Below are 21,460 nucleotides of genomic sequence, written 5' to 3'. Positions count from 1 at the left end.
TTTTATATGACCTTGACCTCATTTTCGTGGATCATGTTAAGTTTATGTGATAGGGTAGTCAAGCTTTATATTTAGGACTTTTAACACAATATCAATGATTACACAGCTACTTTTCCATAGGTACTATTTCTGTACTAAAAATCTGTAGTACTGGAAATCTACTTTTCATATTCAGTACTATTTTGTTACTTTAAAATTATTGTAATATTTAGGTACCTGTATTTTACAGTACTGTATTTGTACTTGAAATTTAGGTACTACAGATTTTTGGTTACTACTGTTACATTTTAAGCATTTTGAAAGTTTTTCTATTCTAAATCTCTTAGAGAAAATTGTGATCACTGTTGGTATTATTTCTGTACCAAAATATTTAGTACAAATCAAGTACTGTAAAATACAAGTACCTAAATATTACAATAATTTTAAAGTAAAGAAATAGTACTAAATATTAAAAGTAAATTTCCAGTAATACATATTTTTAGTGCAGAAATAGTACCTATGAAAAAGTAGCTGTGTAGTAAAGAAGGGGATACATTTCATCGTGTGCACTCTTGTTTTAATTGCATGTATATTTAAAGTTCTTTCTTAACAGTAGTACTCTGTAGTAGTTTTCAAGATAATAGCCAACAAAATAAATTGTTAAATAGAAGAATTTGATCTGATATGTTTCTCTATGTTAGTTTTATATGTCACATATAAGGCAAAAAACTTCGGATTTGTTCTTTTCATAGTTAGTTACCAAATCTGCTGGTCCAGGATTAAATTTTTACAGAAGATGCACAATGTTGATCTTGGTGAAGTTGGGTCCTATTTACTTCAGCAGTTTCAGAGATGAAGGTTTTAAAAAACTTTAACCAAGAGAACTAATCACAGATAGCAGCAGACACTTAATGATAACAGCAATACACTGATGCAAAGTGATGGCAATAAGTCATAAGGTCAAGATATGCGTATAAAACAAAACACATTTTATGAATGCACAATTTCTATTCAGGTGTTTATTACAATAATATAATTGTGTATAAAACTTACATATTTTGATTAAGGCTTAATATAAATAAGCACTACAGAAAATATAATTATATATTATATTATATATTTCATACATTTGAATGGTTTTACACTTGTAATTTTGGGGCCCTTTATAGCTTGTTGTTCGGTGTGAGCCAATGCTCCGTGTTGAAGGCCGTACATTGACCTTTGATGGTTTACTCTTATAAATTGTTATTTGTATGGAGAGTTGTCTCATTGGCACTCACACCACATCTTCCTATATCTATTCAGGCCATTATTATAGATGACTGAATATCAGCCTTCCTAGACAAAATTTTGAAATGATATGGCAAATTGTTGTACAGAGATCTAATGATGATGCATCCATTGAGTCATTCTTGTGATATCATTTTTATTTTGTTTTATACTAAAATTGATACTTTCCTAAATCAGTGGATAAGTATTATAAGTATTATTACTTTTCTGTATCCTACAAGATTTAATTCAGGGTAGAAAATAAGATTTCAATGCTTAACTTACTTTTTGTAAAGCTGAAATCTTTTTCATGACATTTAACTGAATAGCTTATAGATTATAAAACATCATTACTAACAGAAATAAGTTCTATCACAAACACAGGCGCGGATCCAGAGGGGGGGGTTCCGGGGGTTGGAACCCCCCCCCTTTTTTTGGACGATCAATGCATTTGAATGGGGACATGTAATTGGAACCCCCCCTTTGTCCTGGGTTAGGAACCCCCCCTTTTTAAAATGGCTGAATCCGCCCCTGAAACACAAGGCAAATGGAAGACAAAATCCTTAGGAGCTAGATATATTCCTTTTGATTAAAAATATTAAACAAGATAACAGGTACAAAAATAATGAAACCATAGCTTGATTGATTTATTGTTCAGAAGTGAAATATTTAAAATTGCCTCCTAAACACTGCTCCTACTTCAGTGGGTTTTTTTTTTAGACAAAAAAAGTAATTAAAGAATTGACTATTACAATGGAAAGTAATAAAGTACTGTTAATTATCATTGTAATGCCCTTTGATTATTTATTTATGAGTTGACTAAATGAGATCATAGTTCTAGATTTTGTTTGTGATATATATAGTGAGTTTCTATGATAAAATTATTTCTCGAGAGTAGCAACAAAATAGCTAAAATTTCACACTTCTTCAATAAAAACTAAATAAAGCATTAAATTTTTTCCAATATTTTGTTTTGTTTCTGGCTTACATTTTGATCAGAAAATAAGGACAAGAATTGTACATAATAAGTTAATGTCACTTTATATACAATAAACAATATAAAATAAGATGGTTTAAAATCATAAGAAAGCTAAAACAAGGTGAAATATGCATAGAAGTTCTGCAAATACCATTACTTTTCATATCATGATCCATTAACAAAGGCTGTCATTCCAATAAATAGGTGGATGAAATAACCATCCCAACAATATGTAATAGTTGATATCAAATAAAGTAACTAATAATTGGTTGTAATACAGTAAGAATTTATATTTTACTCATTTATGTGTTTATACTTTCTAATAAATATGAAAGACTTCTATCATAAATCAACTATTTAATGTAACATATTTGCACTACCAAACTTTTTTTAAAGGATAAACATAATTAATTAATTATATCATTAGGCAAAATACAGTGGTTGAATTGCTTTGATTTGGCCCCTACAGATTGGACATTCTCTCACCCTCAACTTATTGCTACAAGTTTGACAACAACACACATGTTTACATGGTAAAAATAAAACTTCTACAGGATTGTCAAGGCATATTTTACATTGGAATCTCTCATCTGTATTCCAATTAGCCTGAATGGTACTCTTCTGTGTCTTGTAGTCTGGTCTTTTACCTTTAGATTTCTGATCTTGAACAGGGGTTTCTGTAAGTATAATCATAACAGTATATAAGACAGGCATATGAATTTGATAATGGCTTAAACTGAATGATAGTTGACCTTTTTCTGATTGTTTTCTCAAACAAGTTCTTATTACTGGTACTTTAAGTTGCCAAATAACTATATGTACTTTAAGATTGTTTAGGGCTGTGCTGAAGGCCTCAGTGAGACTAAGAGATGAAGAACAGCATTAAAAGCACTATGTTTTTTGTGTGTTTTGTTGTGCATATACTGATTTTGTGTCATGGATACATCACTTCCATTTTCATTTATTTAATTTAGTTGTTTTGCCAAAGACTATAGGAAACTGTAATTTGTTGAACAAGTTATCGCTTTGAATATTATTTACAATGCATTTAAATGTACACTCAACAGTACAATGCCTACAGTGAAAATTTGACACACACTACAATTCCAGATAGGTTGTTTTAACCAGTCCACAAAATATTTGTAAGGTGTGTATGTCCATCTGACTGGGGTCACATGACCTTGACCAAACTTTCATTGTTCAATGATCAACACACAGTAGTTGTCTTTTGTGAGATGTAAAGAGTTAAACACAGCTATTAACCATGCAAAGGTAAGACATAGATAAAGGCAGATGTGGTGTGAGTGCCAATGAGACAACTCTCCATCCAAATAACAATTTAAAAAAGTAAACCATTATAGGTTAAAGTATGGCCTTCAACATTGAAATTACGAGGAAGTTCCTCTCTTAAGGGCTGACCTTGTGTGTAACCTGTTGCACCTTGGACAGGTGTTTGTGTATCCTGGGTGACTCTTAATTGTTCTAATTCATCCACAAGGTCTTCATAACTCTCAGGGCATGGAACTACAAATACATAAAAACTACAGTAATATACAACAAATCACCAAGTTAACTGTAAACCATTTATATTTCAACATCAGATTATGGGTAAAATACAAATACCCATCATTAGATTCTTCTTGAATGTTGAACATACTATAAAAAGTTTAAACTGTGTACAGATCTTTTAATAAAATAATATGAATGATCCCATGCAGTAATTAACACCAAATAAAATAGCTGGTAAATTATAATGTAAATTAATTATGAATTTTCTATGAAAATACATGAATGGATAAGGATTTGTTTCTCCCTTCAATCATCAATAGGTAACTCTTTAATTTTTTTCTTGAGATCCCCCATCCCTTTCTAATGCAAAAATAAAAAAATAAGTGTCAAAAATTCCTTCTATTTCTAGCTAATACAGCTAAATGTAAGGAAAAAAACTCAAAAGTTTATATACCAAAATTTCTAATGTTTAACTGAGAATGATCACAAAGGACATGTCTTACATCCATTTTGTATCACATATTCTTTATGAATATTCAGTAGGTCTTCAGTATATCCATTTTCCCTTGCTATTATACGATACTGTTCAATTCTCTGCCTTTTTAATGCTTGTTGACAATCTTGACCATTCTCCGTAATAAACGGACAAGCTGAGAACCAGCGTTTGTGTTCTTCCCAGGGTACATCAGGATCTTCCCAGTACCGTAATAACCCACCACAATGGAAACACTTCACAGAATCTCCAGTTCCTAAAGAAAAAAAGAAAACAATTATTTTACAAATTTCAACTGTGAGTAACTCTCAATAGAGACACACATGTAAAATCTTACCAACTAGAGAGAAGATAAATTTTAGTCTGACTTGGCATTTGAAATTTCTTTCAAATAATTATAACTAGAGGCTCTAAAGAGCCTGTGTCGCTCACCTTGGTCTATGTGAATATTAAACAATGGACACAGATGGATTCATGACAAAATTGTGTTTTGGTGATGGTGATGTGTTTATAGATCTTACTTTACTAAACATTCTTGCTGCTTACAATTATCTCTATCTATAACAGTACTTTCTGTGGAAAATGTTATTGAAAATCTTCAAATTTTAAGAAAATTGTTAAAAATTGACTATGAAGGGCAATAACTCCTTAGGGGGTCAATTGACTATTTTGGTCATAGTGACTTATTTTTAGTTCTTACTTTGCTGTACATTATTGCTGTTTACAGTTTATCTCTATCTATAATAATATTCAAGATAACAAAAAAACAGCAAAATTTCCTCAAAATTATCAATTCAGGGGCAGCAACCTAACAACCGATTATCTGATTCATCTGAATATTCCAGGGCAGATAGATCGTGACCTGATCAACAATTTTACTTCCTGTCAGATTTGCTCTAATTGCTTTGGTTTTTGAGTTATAAGCCAAAAACTGCATTTTACCCCCATGTTCTATTTTTAGCCATGGCGGCAATCTTGGTTTGTTGGCCGAGTTACCGGACACATTTTTTCAACTAGATACCCCAATGATGATTATGGCTAAGTTTGGTTAAATTTGGCCCAGTAGTTTCAGAGGAGAAGATTATTTAAAAGATTACTGTGATTTACCAAAAATGGTTAAAAATTGACTATAAAAGGCAATAACTCCTAAAGTGGTCAACTGACCATTTTGGTCATGATGACTTATTTGTAGATCTTACTTTGCTGAACATTATTGCTCTTTACAGTTTATCTCTATCTATAATAATATTCAAGATAATAACCAAAAACAGCAAAATTTCCTTAAAATTACCATTTCAGGGGCAGCAACCCAACAACGGAATGTCTGATTCATCTGAAAATTACAGGGCAGATAGATCTTGACCTGATGAATAATTTAACTCCATGTCAGATTTGCTCTAAATGCTTTGGTTTTTGAGTATAAGCCAAAAACTGCATTTTACCCCTATGTTCTATTTTTAGCCATGGCAGCCATCTTGGTTGGTTGGGCGGGGCACCAGACACATTTTTTTAACTAGATACCCCAAAGATGATTATGGCTAAGTTTGGTTAAATTTGGCCCAGTAGTTTCAGAGGAGAAGATTTTTCTAAAAGATTACTGAGATTTACGAAAAATGGTTAAAAATTGACTATAAAGGGCAATAACTCCTAAAGTATTCAACTGACCATTTTGGTCATGTTGACTTATTTGTAGATCTTACTTTGCTGAACATTATTACTGTTTACAGTTTATCTCTATCTATAATAATATTCAAGATAATAACCAAAAACAGCAAAATTTCCTTAAAATTACCATTTCAGGGGCAGCAACCCAACAACGAAATGTCCGATTCATCTGAAAATTTCAGGGCAGATAGATCTTGACCTGATGAACAATATTACCTCAGTCAGATTTGCTCTAAATGCTTTGGTTTTTGAGTTATAAGCCAAAAACTGCATTTTACCCCTATGTTCTATTTTTAGCCATGGCGGCCATCTCGGTTGGTTGGCCGGGTCACCGGACACATTTTTTTAAACTAGATACCCCAAGGATGATTGTGGCCAAGTTTGGTTAAATTTGGCCCAGTAGTTTCAGAGGAGAAGATTTTTGTAAAAGTTAACGCAGGACGACGACGGACGACGGACGCCAAGTGATGAGAAAAGCTCACTTGGCCTTTCGGCCAGGTGAGCTAAAAATTACTTACGATTATTACCTATAAATTGACAAATTTTGCATAATTTTATAGACACTCTTTTCTCAATGTTTCAGATTTTTTTGTCATTGTAAAATAACAGAGTTTTTTTCATGGCAAATCATAATCATAGATTATAACAGCCCCTAAAAGTCTGGTGAACTAGAAAGAAATTTGTAAACATTGAAAGAAAGTTTTAAGAACTCAGTAAATTAATTTGCTACAAATTTCAACCAAAAATTAAGAGTTGGGACTATTGATAAAGATCTCATCTCAGACATGTAGTTAGAGGTAGAGATCAAAACAAACATTTACAAGATTGTCCAACTGTGTATATATTGCTTAGCATAAGATATTGCTTTCATACTGGATATACAAATGTTACATCATGTATGATATGCTTCTCATCAACTATAAAATTTCAATTCAAATCATAAAGATATTCTTCATATATATGTGCATGCACATGTACTCAATAATGAAACCTCAGGTTTAAAAAACTAGAGGCTCTGAAGAGCCTGTGTCGCTCACCTTGGTCTATGTGAATATTAAACAATGGACACAGATGGATTCATGACAAAATTGTATTTTGGTGATGGTGATGTGTTTGTAGATCTTACTTTACTAAACATTCTTGCTGCTTACAATTATCTCTATCTATAAAGGCAACAGTAGTATACCGCTGTTCAAAACTCATAAATCCATGGACAAAAAACAAAATCGGGATAACAAACTAAAACCGAGGGAAACGCATTAAATATAAGAGGAGAACAACGACATAACACTAAAATGTAACACATATAGACAAAATCCCACGAGAATAACAAATATAACATATATATATAACATCAAAACCAAATACATGAATTTGGGATAGACAAGTACCGTGACACGTCTTATCGCAATGTGAATTTACACTCAAAAATAAGAGAAAACAAACGACACAACGTTATAATGTAATACACACAGAAACGAACTATAATATAACAATGACCATATTCCTGACTTGGTACAGGGCATTTTATAACAGTACTTTCTGTGGAAAATGTTATTGAAAATCTTCAAATTTTAAGAAAATTGTTAAAAATTGACTATGAAGGGCAATGACTCCTTAGGGGGTCAATTGACTATTTTGGTCATAGTGACTTATTTTTAGTTCTTAGTTTGCTGTACATTATTGCTGTTTACAGTTTATCTCTATCTATAATAATATTCAAGATAACAAAAAAAACAGCAAAATTTCCTCAAAATTACCATTTCAGGGGCAGTAACCAAACAACGGAATGTCCGATTCATCTGAAAATTTCAGGGCAGATAGATCTTGACCTGATGAAAAATTTTACCACATGTCAGATTTGCTCTTAATGCTTTGGTTTTTGAGTTATAAGCCAAAAACTGCATTTTACCCCCATGTTCTATTTTTAGCCATGGCGGCCATCTTGGTTTGTTGGCCGTCTTACCGGACACATTTTTTTAACTAGATACCCCAATTATGGCTAAGTTTGGTTAAATTTGGCCCAGTAGTTTCAGAGGAGAAGATTTTTCTAAAAGATTATTAAGATTTATGAAAAATGGTTAAAAATTGACTATAAAGGGCAATAACTCCTAAAGTGGTCAACTGACCATTTTGGTCATTTGACTTATTTGTAGATCTTACTTTGCTGAACATTATTGCTGTTCACAGTTTATCTCTATCTATAATAATATTCAAGATAATAACCAAAAACAGCAAAATTTCCTTAAAATTACCATTTCAGGGGCAGTAACCAAACAACGGAATGTCCGATTCATCTGAAAATTTCAGGGCAGATAGATCTTGACCTGATGAAAAATTTTACCACATGTCAGATTTGCTCTTAATGCTTTGGTTTTTGAGTTATAAGCCAAAAACTGCATTTTACCCCTATGTTCTATTTTTAGCCATGGCGGCCATCTTGGTTTGTTGACTGGGTCACCAGACACATTTTTAAAACTAGATACCCCAATGAAGATTATGGCCAAGTTTGGTTAAATTTGGCCCAGTAGTTTCAGAGAAGAAGATTTTTCTAAAAGATTACTAAGATTTACGAAAAATGGTTAAAAATTGACTATAAAGGGCAATAACTCCTAAAGTGGTCAACTGACCATTTTGGTATGTTGACTTATTTGTAGATCTTACTTTGCTGAACATTATTGCTGTTTACAGTTTATCTCTATCTATAATGATATTCAAGATAATAACCAAAAACAGCAAAATTTCCTTAAAATTATCAATTCAGGGGCAGCAACCCAACAACAGTTTGTTCGATTCATCTGAAAATTTCAGGGCAGATAGATTTTGACCTGATGAACAATTTTACCACTTGTCAGATTTGCTCTAAATGCTTTGGTTTTTGAGTTATAAGCCAAAAAAGGCATTTTACCCCTATGTTCTATTTTTAGCCATGGCGGACATCTTGGTTGGTTTGCCGGGTCACGCCACACATTTTTTAAACTATATACCCCAATGATGATTGTGGCCAAGTTTGGATTAATTTGTCCCAATAGTTTCAGAGGAGAAGATTTTTGTAAAAGATAACTAAGATTTACGAAAAATGGTTAAAAATTGACTATAAAGGGCAATAACTCCTAAAGGGGTCAACTGACCATTTCGGTCACGTTGACTTATTTGTAAATCTTACTTTGCTGAACATTATTTCTGTTTACAGTTTGTCTCTATCTATAATAATATTCAAGATAATAACCAAAAACAGCAAAATTTCCTTAAAATTATCAATTCAGGGGCAGCAATCCAACAACGGGTTGTCAGATTCATCTGAAAATTTCAGGGCAGATAGATCTTGACCTGATAAACAATTTTACACCATGTCAGATTTGCTCTAAATGCTTTGGTTTTTGAGTTATAAGCCAAAAACTGCATTTTACCCCTATGTTCTATTTTTAGCCATGGCGGCCATCTTGGTTGGTTGGCCATTCACGCCACACATTTTTTAAACTAGATATCCCAATGATGATTGTGGCCAAGTTTGATTTAATTTGGCTCAGTAGTTTCAGAGGAGAAGATTTTTGTAAAAGTTAACGACGACGGACAACGACGACGGAAGACGCCGGACGCCGGACGCAAAGTGATGGGAAAAGCTCACTTGGCCCTTCGGGCCAGGTGAGCTAAAAAGAAGATATTTTACCTAAATAGAAAAATCCAGCACAAGCTAAATCTTCAGGTGTTTGTTTTTTATCTGATGGCCATCCGTTGAACGACTTCAATCTAATTTCCCTGTTTTTATATTCAGAATGTTTTGGATTGATGGGTCTATTGTTTGATCTAACATCCTCTTGGTGTGGAATATTTCCAGCAGTTTCAGGATTAACGATCATTGGACATTGAGGAGCGTGTTTCTTATGTTCAGCTACAACGCTGTCCCCACGCAACCATTTTTTAAGAATAATATTACAGAAAACACACTTCACCCTGTCACTTCCACCAAGGTAACAAAATCCATTTTTGGCTAAGGAATATTTATCTACATTTGCAGTCGCAGGCCAATTGTCAAATGTTTCAAGTCTATAATGTTCATAACGTAAATAATCTTCTGGTCCCCTGTTTACATGATCATCACTGCTGTTGTTAGGAAATCCATCAACAAAATCTTCTGCTTCCTGCTCAGGCATGATATGTTATTCTCTTAAAATAGAAATAGAAACAAAACATCAGTGAAAGTGAACAACAAATAAAAATATATTAACTCCTGTGTTTCATTCCCACAATTGCAGAATAGTGAAATTCAGGCTCTGTCTATATTGGAATCATCAACCCAAACTGTCAAAAATGTTGACAAAACTTTTCCGGGAAAGCTTTTATCCAGTCTGACCGAAGCCTGTCCACACTATCCACAAATGCAAGTGGATAGCTACATGTATAGTGGAAGATTACTTCACTCAGCATGGCTTTAATCATTGGTAAATACAGACTACAAATTTAAAAGTTCAACAAAAAAAATAATTTCAAATAGGCTTACAATGAAATTTTTGCAGAACCAGGAAATTAAGTATCCATGAAAATAAGTGAATCAACAGTACTTTCTTTCCTTTGGTCTTTCTATCATTTGTTTATTGTTGTAATCACCTCATTCATGTACCTAGGTTATATCATGGTGGCCAGATTTTATTAGTGAAGGAGGCTGGTGTACCTGGAGAGGAGCAACAAACTTTAGCAGGATAACTGGCCATTTTGAAGCACTACTATATGTTTGTGGATATTTAATTTCATGGTTTTGTCAAAGTCTGCATACAAGCCTGTAGAAAATTTGTCGTTCAGTGAACATTAAATTTCATGGTATACTAGTTTACCCACGAAATCCACAAAAACTGAAAACCAATGAATAATGAATTTTGGAAGCACCAGCAGTGATTAATGCAAGGGGGAGGAGGGGTTAGAGGGTGTAGGCCCCTTGTGATTAGAAAATACATAATTTTCTAGCACAAAATCTTCCTAGAAAGATGCACATCTACATAGAATGTTTTAATTTTCTGCAAACATTCAAGAAATTCTGTTGTGTTGTTTAAGAAAAGGTGAAACAACAAGAACATGACTGACAAGTATATGGATCAAATACATTATAACCTACACAACTTTGTTGTGTGGGGTATAATTAAAATAATATGTCCTGTAAAGGGGTGTATTAAAAGGTTAGACAGCTCCAATGGAGAATGTAACAAACTAGGTTAAACAAAAATGTGTCCATAGTACACAGATGCCTCACTGCACTATAATTTTCTATGTTCAGTCAATCCGTGGACCGTAAAATTGGGGTAAAAACTCTAATTTGGCATTAAAATTAGAAAGATCATATCATAGGGAACATGTGTACTAAGTTTCAAGTTGATTGGACTTCAACTTCATCAAAATCTACCTTGACCAAAAACTTTAACCTGAAGCGGGACAGACTGGCAGATGAACAGACAGACGAACAGACGCACAGACTAGAAAACATAATGCCCATAAATGGGGCATAATAAAAACAATTAACAAGGGGTAAAATAATTAAGTAAATTCAATACACAATACATTTATATATATATTCCTTCAAATTTTTTTTAAAGTCTTCTCCTTTATACATGTTATACAAAACAAATTGTATTTCAAACCTTAATCATGGTCACGTAAAAATTATTTCATATAATTTCCACAACAAATTTTGCTTACTTACTTATAAATATGCTTAATAATCAAACTTTAAAGGAAATAAATTTGTTTCTCTTTCCTCATAATCTTACAATAGTTGATGTTGATTCAAGATTTGTCGTAAAATTTAGAATTTAACTAATGGTTTTCCTGTTGTCCTTTTATCACCTTATGTAATGTACTTATACTACTACATTTAAATTTAACTGGTTACTCATTTTAAAACTGCCATTTTAAGTAGATGATGCCTCCATTTAAATATACAAAATAAATGAACTCTACCATGAAAACAATCCACATGTATGCTCCCCTTAATTTCACCCTATAAATAAAAGGCAATACAAAGGCAGTGATAAAATAAACAATTTCATTAGGGTGACCCAGATATATTTAATACTTTACGATAAATACTTTTTGAAGGTCTGCAAATATGGTACATTATACAGTTATCAATGCATTTAATTCATTCATACTACATGTATATGTGTCTGATATCAAGCTAATCAAAGTAACAGACCCAGGCCTGTAACTGTGTACATAAAACAAATGTATGTACAGTACACCTTCATTTCTGTAGTTTAATAATGCACATACATTTTGTAGTTCTTAAGTACTAATTAGACTGAAGACCTATGTTTGTAAACTTCTGCATCAATTGATCTCTAGTTGAGAATTGTCTCATTAGCAATCATACCTCATCTTTTTTTTTATATATATAGATCAACTATTCCATATATTTTTTTACATTAATATCCATATGCATCCATTTCTTTTTGGATATAAATAACTATTCTATAATTCACAGTATTTTGAAAACATGAAGTACATGTAACTATTTTTAAACAACACAAAAAAATGTATCATAACCACTTTTTGTTGAATTTTCATATTTCTAAATCTAAAAATTATAGTCATACTCATTTATAAGTTAAAGTTGATCTGTTTAACATGTTTAACTGAAGATTTAAATAATTGACATTCTTTTATAGAACTTCATTCAACATTTCAATCATAGATCGACCTACCTTTTGAAACAATTAAAATTGAATTGACCCAGATCGATACAAAATTGTATACCTAGACATACATATGTCATGAATGTAAAATAGTTTTATTGTTTACTTTAAGAGTACAAAAATGTAAGTTGAAGGTCAACTTAAGACAAACCTGATATATTGTACATGTATGTGTTTCCTATCCTTACGTTGACACCTACAACAGCTTAGTTACCTACTTGTATTTACTCATATGATAGATCAGATGTAAACATGATAAACCTTTGACGTATATACCCTTCCTTAAGTCAACTTCCTTCCAAAATAAATAAGGTATAACAAAGTACAGGTTTTGACTTTGAAAATAATACATTTATCGTATCATTCAGGGGCAGATCAAATCATTTTCAAAAGGGGGTTACCAATCCAGAATACAAAGGGGGGGGTTACAACCCTATGTCTCCATTCATATGCGATTGTCCAAAAAGAGAGGGTTTCAACCCAAGGAACCTCCCCCCCTGGATCTGCCACTGTGATTTTTTAAAGAAACATTCTCCATTTACATCATCAGAATATAAGGTATAGTATTTATTTAAGGTAGCACAATACAAAGATTTTATAACTCCAACTCCCAAGTTTTAAAATGCTGTAACTTTCTTAATAATGCTTGAAAATTTATAAAAGGGGTAGTTTTGGATAGCTAACAGATTACTCTTTCAAACAAATGCAATGTTAGTATTATGCAACAATTATGTAACCAATTATAATGTTAACTGTGTCTAAAATATTTTTCACCAAATTTCCACTTTCAAATGAAATTAGCTTCTGCATAGGCATCCCTAGAGGGTTGATTTTATTATATGTTGTTCCTACATGTCCTATGGTCATTATCTACAAAAGGGTGTCTCAGATTTCAGATAGAATGTATAGAACAAATTTTACACCTAATTGAACATTATCTTCTTTTATGTGGTTAGGATGTTTACACTAATTAGAGATTTATGAGAGAATGGAATACAATAGGGACAATCTGAGACACCCTTTTGAAGCCCATGATGTGTTGATTAAGATTCCGTTAAAATTTTCTGTATAGTTAAAGAGATGATAGAGCTAAATTCATTCAAGTGAACTTACCCAGATTTTGCCACTAATTACATAATAATTGATTACATAATGATTGCATAATAAATATATTGCATTCATTTAAAAGATTAATCTTTTATCTACACATATATACCTCTTTTATTATTTTCAATGCATTCATAAGAAAGTTACAGCATTTCAAAGGTTAGTGATTGGAAGTAAAAAAATCTTTGTATTGTGCTACCTTAAGTCACATGAAGTTGAACTGGCTTAACTGGTCGACTGTCTGGAGTCTGATACCTTTTGATCAACTGAACATATGAGTTATATGTTGTACTGACACTTTATGTTAAGTTATATCCCCTTGATTATGTACCGCCAGCTAGTGCTTAAAACACCCAGAATCAATCGTCATCACAGGACACAGGTCAATCAATCAATCAATCAATCTTGATTTCACTCTATAGTATACCTACATAAACATGATCTAGAAGCCTTCTGTTCATTATTAGTCCAAGATTACTCTGACATCAAACGGCTGTTTTGCCAGACAATCTGGGGCTGTCCCACTGCCCTGGCTTGTCTAGCAAAACAGCAGTTTGATGTCAGAGTTAGTAAGGTTTGATGTCAGAGTTAGTAATCTCTCGTAATCGGTCTAGTTCATTATGTATTAAGGATTCACATTGGACAGCAGAATCAAAATTATATACTTTCAATGTCATAGGCAGATCCAGGGGGATTGTGGGAAAAATTTGGTTGATTATATAGGGAATCACTGAAGCATGACTGGAGCCCCCCACCCCCTCTTTAGGTCAGTCAGCGGGCCCCCCTTACAAAAAGTTCTGGAACCGCCACTGAATGTCATATCAGATGAAGAACCACCTCAGTCTCCTTATGGTAGTGAGCTCAATTTGAGTGTGCAAGATTGTGGGTTAGGCTTGATTTGGTCAATCCAAAGACTTCAAAAATAGCTTATTCTGTACTAAGCATACAGCATTAGGAGAGCAAACAAACACTTGTCATTTGAACTTTGATAAACGCCTAAAAAAGTGTACACAACAACTCCAAATACAAAAAAGGTAACTATAAATGTAATTATTTAGAAATATTTCGGATAACAGATATCCTTTGTCAGTCAGATTCTGATGTTAAATGAATCATCTTTAAGTCTTCTTAGATTAAACTTTTACTAAATCTTGAAATTTATACAATAAAAAAGTCAAACCGAACATCAGTTAAGACGCTTGCATCATTCTAAAAATTTGTTAAACATGACATAGGTTATATGGCTTATTACACCAGAGAGTTCAAATACAAATAATAATGTGCGATTTGAACCAGCACAATTCTAAAACTTTATCGGGAACGACAATTATGATGGTCTAACATGTATAAGCATGATAACGTCTGTAAAATTACCAAATAGACAGCACTGAACAATCTAAATTTTAAAATATTTGAAATTGACAGAGTAAAGTAGCTACAACAGAGTCTGAATATTTAAACATCGCGAACAAACGGCCGTTAAAATGTAATAATAATTTTTGACTAAGTATAACTAGAAGAACGTGGCTTGGTACTTATACATCCCTCAAAAAAATTAAGCAATTTAAATTGGTATCTTCAACAAATTTATTTAATAAATGGAAAAGGTTAAGAAAACTGTAATAATAAGTTATATAACCTAAATGTGAAGCACTACACGGAGTCAAACTACATCTTTTCATTTATCCCATTTGGTGCCAAAGTTATTAATTTTCTTATCCAAAATCTTTCCAGAGCAAGTCTATCCTCCTAAGACCAAGCAGAGTTGTGGTCAATGATTTTAATGGTCAGTCAATTGAGATCTGCCTTAGTGTGGCCAGGGGATCTCAAATGTTGACTGAGAGGGAGGTCTGACTTGCATTGGTAGTCGCTACGATGGGCGTTCATTCGTTTGTGAAACGGCTGTTCTGACTCGCCAACATACTGTTTACCACATTTACACTGTAAGAGATACACAACAATTGAAGTCTTGCAATTAACATTGCAAAATATGGTGTATTCTGTGCCAGTGGAGTGACTGTTAAAAGTCTGGGTATCCAGTATTTGTTTGCAAGTCAGACATCGTTTGTTTCCGTAACCCTTGCAAGAGTCCATAGATGAAGAGCCTGCTTGAGAGGATAAATAAGCTCTCACCAGCAAGTCTTTAAGGCTTTTGGGCCTACAGAAAGCCAGTACAGGTGGCTCGGGAAAGATCTTGGATAGTTTAAAATGTTTTTCGATCTCTTTCCAATTTTCGCGGATTAGGTGAGATAAGTTGTCAAATTTTGGATGGTAAGTCAACACAAAAGGCACCCTCTTGTTGACCTTTTTGTATATATATATACCTTATGATTATTTCATACACCATCTATAGTAGACATCGATGCGAGTTTCTAAGAAACAAATCTTACATTTGTACCACGAAAACTCAATGTTGACCACTTAAACCATGAAAATGGTCAAGGTCAGGTCATAATCTGCCTGATGGACATGAACACCTTTAAAAAATCCATACACCAAAAACAGTTGACCTTTTGTAAATTTTATAGTTTCTTAGAAACAGATATAGATCGAGACATAACCCAAAAAATATATTTTGAACAAATGAATCATGAAAATAAGTCAAGGTCAGATTAACTTTGGTAAATTTTGTACATGAGTACATTCTCAAATTCATTCAATAAACAAATATGTATTGCTTATAGTACAATTTGAAATACAGACTTGAACAAAAAAGCTTAGGGGGAGGGTTGGGATCCCACTAACATGTTTAACCCACCACATTGTTTATGTATGTGCCTGTCCCAAGTCAGGAGCCTGTAATTCAGTGGTTGTTGTTTGTTTATGTGTTACATATTTGTTTTTCGTTCATTTTTTTATATAAATAAAGCCGTAAATTTTTTTGTTTGAATTGTTTTACATTGTCATATCGGGGCCTATTATAGCTGACTATGCAGTATGGGCTTTGCTCATTGTTGAAGGCTGTACAGTGACCTATAGTTGTTAATGTCTGTGTCATTTTGGTCTCTAGTGGACAGTTTTCTCATTGGCAATCATACCACATCTTCTTTTTTATATTAGCCTTGATCAATCATTCATGATATGAGCTGAAGGTCAGGTGAACTTAGGCAGATTTAAGGGGGGCAGGGGACCCAGCCCATCATTTTTAGAGAAAAAATGATTACATGTACATAGAGAATCACTGAAGCATGACTGGAGTGGGCCTCTCTTAGGCAGTCAGTGAGCCCCACGTATGAAAATTTTTGGATCCACTGGTGAACCTTAACAGATAAACATGCAGACCTTGCAGAGATACAAAATATAATGGCCAACACTGACTGAATGTCTAAGTAATCATACAATGTATGCAGTAATGTTACATGTCATGTACATGTATAATCCATTGGTTACAAGTGATTTTGGCAAATTTTAAATATTGTCATATATTACTAACTTATGTTACTTTTCAGTGCTCTATCTAAGACTTAAGAGTAGAAGGGAAGAGTTTTAAGATGAAGAGCACGTAACACATCGCTGTTTCCTGTCTGAAATGGGGCATTGTTTTGTGCCATTTTGATCATCATCAGTTCTTAATTAATTTAAAATCAAGTATTTGACAATTTTCTGAACTACAATGTAACAGTTCTTTTAGATTGTAAAAAAGCTATATTTACATGTAATAGGTTTCAATATTCCTGCAGATGTCAGTATAATTGTAATCTCCTAGTTATAGCAGTAAAATTATTAAAGGGGCAAAATTGAAAAAAAATAAAAAAAACATAATTAGGAGGGGACATGTACATGTAGCAAGTCTAGGTTAAAACTAATATTAATTAATAGTTACTTCTAAAAAAATAAATGGGAAAGGTGTCAAAAAGGACAAAGATAATGCCCCAGCTAGCATATAACCTTATAAAGGGATATAACTCAAGAACTGTAAAAGTGAAGCTGCCAAAAATTGAACTTAAACTGAGTTTAGAGGTAATAAGCATTATATACACATTTCATTAAATTAGTTGAGACAAACTTAAGTTAAGAGAACAGAAACTAAAAAAATTCTTCAATTTTTCCACTTGTAAAGGGGCATAACCCTAAAATGGTAATCAAAGTGCTTGTAATCACTGAATGGTAAAGATTGCTTTAATTTATCAGTTGGTACTAAGTAAAGTGAATATTACATTGTATATTGTATACATGTAGCATTGATTTAAGTTGATTCAACTACTATTCTGGACAAAGAAAGTTAACTTCAATTTTCAAAGAAGATTTCATAAAGCATTGGTTTTATGTAATTCAACAACCATTCTGGACTAAGAAAGATAACTCCAATTTATTGACTTGAAACTACAAAAATGCTTGTTTTTGGTCCCTTTTTGGCCTTGTATTCCTAGACTGTTTGCCCCATAACCCTTAAAATATATCTCAACCTTCTACTTATGGTATTAAACATTGTGGTACAATTTCAGAACAATTGCAATACTTAAGCTCTTACACAACTTATTGTCCTGACACTAGATAAATGCTTGTTTTGGCCCCTTTGGGCCCCTAATTCCTAAGGGAGCTACCATTTGATTTTTATGGGGGGGGGCTAGGATGAAAAATTTTGTCCTGCATTTTTTTTTTAGCTGTAATCTCTGTCCTGCCTTTTTTTTTCACTCTGTTCGGTCCTGCCTTTTTTTTAAAAAGTTTATCCTGACTTTTTTTTACCTAAATTGTCGTCCTGACTTTTTTTTTTTTGCAAGTGTCTCATCCCACATCCTGACTTTTTTTTCACTCAAAACTCCTGTCCTGCCTATTTTTTTCAAATTTCATCCTAGACCCCCATAAAAATCAAATGGTAGCTCCCTAAATCTTAGAGACCATAACCCCCAAAATCAATCCCAAGCTTCCTTTTGTGGTTATAAACATTGTGTTAAAATTTTAATGATTTCTGTTTACTTATAATATTAAAAGTAATAATCCGGAAACCATCCGTCTTCAGACGACGCTGACGACGACGTGATACCAATATACGACTGCAAAATTTTTTGCGGTCGTATAAAAATGTACTTTGAAAATATGACATTTTTGCAGATCTATCTAAGAGGGTTTAAACATTTTGTTGGAGCCCAACCACAGGCACTTGTTTCTATCCATGGGAAGGTCTCTTTCCATGGATAGAAATAAGAGCCTGTGCATCCAACCCTTACAATTATCAATACATGTTTTACTATTATTTAAACAGTATTACGAAAGCATGAAATCATGAGAACAGCCACTGTCATAGAAACTAAGTAGTAATGCATTAAAACATGTATTAGTGATCATTAGTAAACTAAATTATAATATACAGACCAACTGCTGGACCCAGCTAAATTTACACCCAAGCAACGTTGCTTCACTGCAATCTTATCAAAACTTATACTTACAATGAGTAAAGAATTGGGAAATTACATAATGTATTGTTTGAAGAGAAACTAAACATAAGAGGTGGCCGCAGTAGGGAAAATACCTAAAATTTACATGTTAGCCACTGTTGGAGGCGGTAGGGGATTTGTCTTACCATTGTTATCACATTCTCTTCATACCTCTATAAACCAGCACACCTAGTGCATATTACAATTCATTCACGTGTTCTAGTTTGTCTCGAATGTCAAATACGAAATTCCAAATTAAAAAAAAAACTTGTTTGAGTTTTATTTGTTTGGTATATGTTAAGACCGAAATTAAAGGTAACGCTTATTTCCAGTGCAACGAACCATAATATAGTATCTATAAATAGTAAAAAAAAATATTAGACTGGGTCAATATTTATATATTTATGTTACAATTGTTCAAATACCAGTAAGATTCATATTTTTTAAAGGGTTCAATTTCTTAACGACTGGAAAATGTATGACCTGAAATATACATCCTCTATTCAAAATCAGCCAGAGACATATATGTATATATATATATACATGATATATAAAAGTCTATAAAAAAGACCAACCAGCAAATTTACTATGTACCGGATCGTCTAGAATAGGCGATACTATGCAGATAAGGAAAAAAATATATCAGTCTAAAGATTTGCACAACGGTACTGATATAAGATGTTATACGATTTATTAACAACATTTTCGTATAATAACATCTTATATCAGTACCGTTGTGAAAATCTTTAGACTGATATATATATATGACTTCTCTTGAACTGAATTTTAATGTGCGTATTGTTATGCGTTTACTTTTCTGCATTGGCTAGAGGTATAGGGGGAGGGTTGAGATCTCATAAACATGTTTAATCCCGCCTCATTTTTGCGCCTGTCCTAAGTCAGGAGCCTCTGGCCTTTGTTAATCTTGTATTATTTTTAATTTTAGTTTCTTGTGTACAATTTGGAGTTTAGTATGGCGTTCATTATCACTGAACTAGTATATATATTTGTTATTGGGCCAGCTGAAGGACACCTCCGGGTGCGGGAATTTCTCGCTGCATTGAAGACCTGTTGGTGACCTTCTGCTGTTGTCTTCTCTATGGTCGGGTTGTTGTCTCTTTGACACATTCCCCATTTCCATTCTCAATTTTATTTATATATATATATAGAATGTATTATATGTCTCTGATACAGCCAAGATAGCCAGTAAAATTAAGGCTTTCCTATCGTGGTCGGATGCAGCCATTTGGCCTTTTCACGTTTCCTTTCACTTTCCGCATTATAGTGGCAAGGATCCGGTTTATCAATTAATTAACATTTCAAATGATTTTGGGAAGGCTTTAGATAGCGGTAAAGAAATAAGGGTAGTATTCTGTGATATAAGTAAAGCGTTTGATCGAGTCTGGCATAAGGGACTGCTATTTAAACTTCAACAAGCGGGTATATCAGGTTCTTTACTAAGGTGGTTTGAAAATTATCTTACAAACAGAGTCGACCAGCGGGTGGATATAAACGGTTCATGTTCCGAATGGTTACCTGTTAATGCAGGCGTCCCACAAGGGTCCATTCTAGGCCCTCTCCTTTTTTTGTTATTTATAAATGATATTGTAGAAGACATTCAGGCTCAAATTAAGCTATTCGCAGATGACACTTCATTATATATTATGGTTGACAATCCAACAGAAACAGCTACAATTTTAAATGACGATCTAGATAAGATTTATAATTGGTCAAAAAAATGGCTTGTGAATTTTAATGCCCAAAAAACTGAAAGTATGATAATTTCAAAAAAAGTAAATAGACCCTTTCATCCTCCATTAAATATGAATACCCAAGAGCTACAAACAGTTAGCAAACACAAACATCTAGGTGTCTTTTTTTCTAACAACGGATCCTGGAACGACCATATTGAATATATAGTTTCTAAATCTTACAAAAGAATAAATATAATGAGAAAAATGAAAAATGTTCTTGATAGATTTTCACTTGAAAAAGTTTACATATCATTTGTTCGCCCAATTCTCGAATATGCCGATGTCGTTTGGGACTCCCAAAATCAGAATTTGATTGCTAAACTTGAAAATATCCAGCTTGACACAGCGCGTATCGTCACGGGGGGTACTAAACTTACCAGTATAAACAATTTATATATTGAAACTCGATGGGAAAAATTATCTGAAAGACGACGCAATCATAGACTAATTCATTATCACAAAATTTTGAATAATAAAACTCCAGAGTATTTAAGAGACTTATTGTCTGATTCAGTAGGAAGTAGGCATGATCATAATACAAGACAAAGAAATAATATTACCCAAGTCAACACACGGACCCGTTTATATTCTGAATATTTCATCCCTGCAACAACAAAACTATGGAACACTCTTAACTTAAACATAAG

General features: G+C 33.0%; 1 protein-coding gene across 6 annotated transcripts; it reads right to left on the bottom strand.

Moving 5' to 3' along the window:
* Positions 1-967: 967 nt before the first annotated feature.
* LOC139490946 (baculoviral IAP repeat-containing protein 7-B-like) lies at positions 968-19,364 on the bottom strand. Of its 6 annotated transcripts, none has more exons than XM_071278093.1 (5): positions 19,206-19,364; positions 9,565-10,061; positions 4,240-4,485; positions 3,647-3,751; positions 968-2,904 (listed from the first exon to the last, which is right to left on the bottom strand). In XM_071278093.1, the coding sequence occupies exons 2-5, from the start codon at positions 10,046-10,048 to the stop codon at positions 2,651-2,653; spliced, it is 1,089 nt and encodes a 362-aa protein (XP_071134194.1). In that variant the 5' UTR covers positions 10,049-10,061; positions 19,206-19,364; the 3' UTR covers positions 968-2,650. The 6 variants fall into 6 exon arrangements, with proteins under 6 accessions (XP_071134194.1, XP_071134197.1, XP_071134199.1 ...); XM_071278096.1 differs by having other exon boundaries at positions 19,231-19,342; XM_071278098.1 differs by lacking the exon at positions 19,206-19,364 and adding an exon at positions 19,072-19,092.
* Between the last annotated feature and the right edge of the window lie 2,096 nt (positions 19,365-21,460).

Source organism: Mytilus edulis, chromosome 10 (genome assembly GCF_963676685.1).
Source record: "Mytilus edulis chromosome 10, xbMytEdul2.2, whole genome shotgun sequence".
Lineage (NCBI taxonomy): Eukaryota > Metazoa > Mollusca > Bivalvia > Mytilida > Mytilidae > Mytilus > Mytilus edulis.
The sequence above is the reverse complement of the archived record's forward strand: the minus strand, read 5'-3'. Positions and strand labels throughout refer to the sequence as shown.

Excerpts from the sequence above, each read along its gene's own strand:
- LOC139490946 (XM_071278093.1), bottom strand. The coding sequence starts at position 10,048 with ATGCCTGAGCAGGAAGCAGAAGATTTTGTTGATGGATTTCCTAACAAC. Across the intron at positions 3,752-4,239 it reads ATATGTGATACAAAATGGAT|TTCCATGCCCTGAGAGTTAT; the intron begins GTAAGACATGTC and ends ATGTATTTGTAG. Across the intron at positions 2,905-3,646 it reads TGCAACAGGTTACACACAAG|AAACCCCTGTTCAAGATCAG; the intron begins GTCAGCCCTTAA and ends TTATACTTACAG.